A 6,159-nucleotide genomic window follows, 5' to 3' on the forward strand; every position below is an offset into this window, starting at 1 on the left:
CGCGGTGTGACTAACTCAAGTCGTTCCAGTGCCTCTTCTTAGTACAGACCTCCTCCAGAATTTCACGTCCTCAGGACTCCCACAGCGAAGCGGCTCTTGCCTTTCCACAGAACGGCAAATGTCTTAGTGTCCAGGAAACACTGTTCTCTTTGCACACATCTCCCTCTGAATCTCAGAGCATCCCTGCAGCAGCCTTGTATCATTCAAGCACTTTGGAAAGCTATTTTGATGAGGGGAAAAAAGCCACTCCAAGCCTGCTTACTAAAAACCTGAAAACAAATATTTTTAGCTGCTTCCTCTTCCTAGTCACAGTTTTAGCAGTGAGAAAACTGTAATCACAGTTGACCGTGCAAAGCTACTACTTATCAGTTGAGCTAATCATTCTGTAGTCGTCGTAGGAAATGCGATAATTTAAGGGCCGTTAGTGGGGTGTTTAGGTCAGTTCTAAGCCTTTACTTGATTTGGGGTGTATTATTTCCAAGACGGCCCTGAAGTAGCTGAGAAACTCTTTACTCAGACCTTTCCTAGTGTGACCAGAATGACGTTGCCCCATGACTTTTTTTCAGTGGGTGCCCTTGTTTCCATTATAAATCAGTACATCCACCGCAGTCACGTTCAGAGAGTAGTGTATTTTTCTATGCTCAGAGCCCATCTCGAGGGTGCCTGGTACTTAAAGACTTTTTCACAATAAAAGAGTGAAAGACCAGGCTTTGTCTGTAGGAGAAAGACAAATGAAGGAAAAGTGGGGGAAGTGATGGGCGGCACGAGGGAGGGTGTGCGAAAGCAGTGGTCTGCTTCAGCGGATGTGGTGGCACCTGCTTACTGCGGTGCTGATGCCCAGCACTGCATGTTACCCTCTCCCTGACCGGTGCCTGGAGTGAAAGATCCTCTCCCATTTCAGACAAAATCAAAAAGAGATACAAGCATTCAAGCTTGTGTCAGCCTGGGAGTTGTCGGGTACCCTTTGTAGACTCATAAAACATTCAGTTTCCCAAACTCTGCATCTTCCATCTCTTCCACCCATCTTGCTGGCTAAACTCAGAATGGGGAAGTAAAATCAACCCCAGGAGGAGGCAGAGCCAGAAAGAAGTGTGACTTCTTTATTTTCTGCTGTGAAAAGAGTTGGCCAAATTCAGCTTCCTTGATATTAGTTTAACTACTGCCACTCCCTGAGGTGTAGTGATAAATGGAAGGTATTTGGGTAGAATTACTGCAGGGAGGTGAATGGTGAAGAGAAACGTGTCTCAGTCCGCAGGTGAGCTTGGCTGATCTCAGGTGGCTGTGGGTGCATGACAAATCCCAGGAGGGGCACGGGATGGTCACAACTGGGACATGTGCGGCACTTTGGGAGGTGACACTGAATTAGGTACTTCTGCGGGCCACACCGGGGATGGGGCAGGCAGCTGGCACTTTGCTGGTGTGTGCAGACAGGGGAAGCGCTGCGTCCTCCCGGCTGCAGCTCGTGCTCGGGTAAGGGCTCCCACTTCCTGTGCTCGCTGCACGTCTCCTCTCAGCATCAGCCTCTGACTTCCTTTTCTCTTTGTGGCAGTTTGCTGTGCTCAGATGCCTCCTGAAGACAGGACTATTGCAAAGCTGGTACTAGAGCCCCTGGTAGGGACCCTCTCTGCCCAGCGCCTGGCATAAACACTGCTCCCGAGGAAAATAGCTTGGTTCTGCTTGGGATTTTAAGGGAGCAGCTTGTGTAACCGAGTCAAAAGAAAAGGTTTCTCTCTCCATATGCCTTTTTCTCCAGCTGAGTATCTTTACGTTTGCCTTCCCCACTCCTTCTTTGGGGCCAGGGAATGGACTAGATCACTTGAGGTCCCTTGGCCCTATTTTCTCTGATACTACATCCATACTGGACATAGTATAGCTTGAGATGGCTTTAAAGAAGCTCAGAAATAGGAGCAGTCTAGCCACAGTGCTGCATAGCTGTGCATTGGCTAGCTTACCCTGCTAGGTAGCGCTGAGCACCCAATTGCAGAAGGGGTCATGCTGCAGTTTTGAAATAGCCAAGCAAAATTACCTTTAGCAACGAGTGGCCCCTGTAGTTTGTGCTCGGTGTGAATCCAGCACTGTTTTGTTGAGCCTTCCAGAAGACCATCCATAAATGCTCTGAAGCCTCCAGGTGACAGAAAGCAAGCTGTTAAACGGATTGTTGTGAGAGGTCTGGGGAATGCTTCTTCATGGGCAATTTGCTTTGCTCATCTTTAAACAGTGAGTTTTGTGCACTTATCAGAAGGTGTGTAAAACACTGAACCAGGGACTTAATTTAGGGCAAATCAGTGGAAGGAACTGGCTTTTGACCTGGCTGTGAAAAAGAAGAATTCACCCCGGCATTTTCTTCATCTCAGAGATACACAGCCTCTGGTGTCCGTGATGTCTGTGGACAGCCTGGATGTGATCTATATCCTGATGGAGTCTGTTATTGGGATATCTGCAGTGGTGGGCAATGCCTTGGCCATCTGGGCCGTGAAGCTGAACCCAGCTCTTCAGAAGAGCACCTTCCTTTACATCGTTTCCCTGGCGCTCACTGACATCGCCGTGGGGGTCCTCGTCGTGCCCCTGGCCATCACGGTGAGCCTGGGTGTTGTCGTCCACTTTTACTCCTGCCTGTTCATGTGCTGCCTGATGATGATCTTCCCTCATGCCTCAGTCTTGTCCCTCCTGGCCATCGCCATCGACAGGTACATGAGAGTGAAGCTGCCCACCAGGTGAGTCTGGGTGGAAGTCTCATCTCATCCTAAAAAGCTCTTTTCTCTGTTTCTCTCTTTCCTTTCCTGTATCTTCCTTCTCCAGTTCTCCCTTGCTTGCAGCATCATAGGGCTTCCTGCACATCTTCATTTCTCCAGAGAGAAATTCACGTGAAGGCAGAGGTGCCCAAGGTGTAGGCAATGGAGCATTGGCATCTGGGGACTCCTGGAAATTCGGAAATGCCCGAAAATCTTAAGCTACAGTGTGTCAAGGAAGGGTTGCTCACAAATTTGTATATGCTTGAGGTCTGGCCAATAGGGTTGGTCTTCAGGTTTTCCCCTTGGAGGCAACCATACTGCTCTACTGATGTGAATGAAGTTGAAGGAGTATTTCTGAGGGAAGAGTCTGAACTTGCATCTGTGAGTTCTTATTCAGAAGGAATTAGTGTTTGGAGGTTCCCCTGTAATTTCAAAATACATTTTAAATGTCAGAAACTGCTAAGGACTGCTGCACAAAACTGTGCTTAATCTTTAGGCCAGCCAAAAAGGAATGCTTAAAGGCACAAGTTCCTGAATATCGTAGTTCTTCTTTCTGAAAAATCATGTCTAACATGGCTGGTGCTTGCTGCTCACACAGATACCGGGCAGTCATCACAGAGAGGAGAATTCGTGCAGTGCTGGGGCTCTGCTGGCTCGCGTCTCTGCTGGTGGGACTGGTCCCTATGTTCGGCTGGAACCAGCAGGCAGGCAGCTCCAGCTGCATCGAGTGTCACTATTTGGCTGTGATGAGAATGGATTACGTTGTGTACTTCAGCTTCTTCACCTGGATCCTCCTTCCCTTGATCATCATGTGTGCCCTGTACACCGAGGTTTTCTGCATCATGTGGACAAAACTAAGCCCAAGCTCAGCAAGTCCTCCAGGTGGAGGAACAGCTTATGGGAAGGAATACAAAATGGCCAAATACCTGGCCCTTATCCTCTTCTTGTTTGCTGTGTCCTGGCTGCCTCTGGGCATTCTCAACTGCGTTTCCTTCTTCTGCCCCACTTGCACCATCCCGCGGTCCCTGATGTACCTGGGCATCCTGCTGTCCCACGCCAACTCAGCCATGAACCCTGTCGTCTATGCTTTCAAGATAAAGAAGTTCAAAGAAACATACGCTTTTATTCTGAGGACTTACGTCCTGCTCCAGAAACCAGAGTTGGTCGCTTCTAGCGCAGAGCACACGGAATCGCAGCTGCAAGTGAGCGCGGTCTGAGGGCACCGCTGCGCGGGTGCACCCGGGCCCTCTGCCCGCTCCCCTTCTCCATCCAGGCTGGATGCGGCAATTAGGAAATAACGTGGGAGCAGCCAGCGTAAGAGGAAACGGCAGAGATGCAGACACATTTCTCAAATCATGCATTCTGGACCAATAATTGTGTGTATATTTCTCTTTTAAGCTAATTAGCCTCTGAGCAATGTGATGATTGATTAATTCAGGATCCTAGCTTATCCCAAAAGGAAATAAATCCTAGGTTCTGTTAATAAAATAATATTACTGTGTCTGCTGACCGGTGACTCGTTTGTGTAACGGTACGTTTGTTGGTACCCGGGGGCACGGCAGGCGGGGGAGAGCTCACGTGCAGCTGCGCGAGCCCAGCCGCGCATCCCCCTTTCCTAGATGCTGCGAGCGGGGAGGGTGCTGGAAGCAGGGGGACGGGAGAGCTGCTTCCCTCCGCGCCGGGAGGACGACCCTGGGAGAAACCGAAAAGGGGCAGTGAAAGCCGCAGCATTCATCGCACTGCTGCCTATCGGGGCGAAGCATGTGAGGGACTGGTTAAGCAGGAGCTGGGTTTTTATTTCTTTACTCATTTCTTTTCCGTTTTTCCTGGAACGGAAAGAAGTGAAACCAAATGCAAGACAAATAGCCAGATAAGGAGGGTGCAGCAGGGAGGTGGCCAGGAGATGGCAGAGCCTTCCCACAGCTGAGGCCCGGGATGCTCCTGTGCTGCAGCCACCCTCCAGCCCCGCAGCTCTTGCCTTCAAGGAGGGCTCTGCAGGTCGCTGCCCTTGATGCTAAACCTGCAAAACCTGTGCCGAGGGGCAGCCCCGGGCCCTGCGGTGCCAGCTGGGGCGGGGACCCCCTTCAGCAGCTGTTAAATGCTGCTTCTGGCCGCGACATACAGCACGAGGTTCCCACAGCCGCCAGACGGACCCAGGTGACCCTGGATGTGCCGCGCGGGAGCTGCTGCTCCTGAAAACACCCGAATCCACCCCGTGGCCGCAGTCAGGCCGAGCCAGGCTCCTGCGTGAGCCGCGGCTGCCTGTGGCAGGTTGGCAGGAGAGGTGACATGAGCCTTCTGCACTACTTTTGCCCTTGCTAACGGCTCTTCCTTTAAGAGTATTTGCTTTGTCTTTTCAACTCTGTTTAAGGAAACAGTTTCTCAAATTGGTCGAGCTACGAAGAAATGCTCTGGTGCGTTGCCAGAGAGCGAATGTCTCTATGAGCACCAAGGTGCTCCAGGAGGCAACGAGAAGCCAGGCCTCGGCTGCCAGGTTTGTAGCTGCACGAATACTGGCGGCTGGGGGATGTTCCCACAGGCGGATAATTCATCGGGGCTCTGGTCGCCGTCGGACCGGCTCCTGGTGCCCGGGAGCATCTGCGTCTTCCGAGGCTTCCTCTGCCGGGCGGCATCTGCTTCCTGCCCTAAATATAACGCGAGCCGGTTGCGGGGCCGCCGCGAGGGCTCTGCAGCAGCGCAGGTGACGCAGCCGGCGGCAGGGAGGTCTCGCAGCTCCGTGCCCTGCTCCGCGGGCGTTCGGCCCCTCGGCCCCGGGGATGGGGACCCGGAGGGCTTTCGGCTTGCAAAGCCCTCAAACGCCGCCGCGCAGAGCAGCCGAGCGGGGCCGCGGCGGGTCGGGCTTCGCGCGGAGGTGGGATTCGACGCCCCGGCGCTGAGCAGCGCTGTGGTTTGGCGGGGTTAAATGGCGCTCCGGATCCGGGCCCGCGCGTGCTCGATGGCTTTGCCATTTAAAGGCTGCAGTCAGCTCACTGGATGCTGGGATGGCTCCAGCAGAGGCTTCCAGCTATTCCCCGAGGATCCTCCTACATCCTGACGATAAGGATCAGGAAGGGAACGTTCCCTCTCCAGCCGCCTTGGCTCTGCGCAGATCCCCTGCGCGGGGGGGGTGGAGCGGAGCAGAGGCGACTGCAGAAAGGATTTCTTTCTCAGTGACACACATGCAAAATAAAAAACCCTGCAACAATGATCTTAGCGTGTGACTCAACGACAGCAACAGTCGGCCTTTGTTGGGGCAGGGTGTAAAACGCCTGCAGGAAAAAGCAAAGCTGCCCGGCGTGGGGCCGCCTCCCGCTCGCGCCTCGCTTTCCCCCTTCCCCGCTGCCCGCTTCCCCTCGCGGCGCGTGCAGGGCCACGGGCTTCCCCCCAGCGCGCTTTCTCCCTTCCAGCTCGGCTCTTCTCCGCGTCC

The 6,159-nt window shown here is 53.2% G+C and overlaps 1 protein-coding gene across 1 annotated transcript; it reads left to right on the forward strand.

Annotated features, from left to right (window-relative positions):
* The first annotated feature begins 100 nt into the window (after positions 1-100).
* LOC112990201 (adenosine receptor A3-like) lies at positions 101-4,233 on the forward strand. The gene is made up of 2 exons (XM_026111789.2): positions 101-2,714; positions 3,331-4,233. The coding sequence occupies exons 1-2, from the start codon at positions 2,380-2,382 to the stop codon at positions 3,947-3,949; spliced, it is 954 nt and encodes a 317-aa protein (XP_025967574.2). The 5' UTR covers positions 101-2,379; the 3' UTR covers positions 3,950-4,233.
* Positions 4,234-6,159: the final 1,926 nt, after the last annotated feature.

This window comes from Dromaius novaehollandiae, chromosome 27 (assembly GCF_036370855.1).
Source record: "Dromaius novaehollandiae isolate bDroNov1 chromosome 27, bDroNov1.hap1, whole genome shotgun sequence".
NCBI lineage: Eukaryota > Metazoa > Chordata > Aves > Casuariiformes > Dromaiidae > Dromaius > Dromaius novaehollandiae.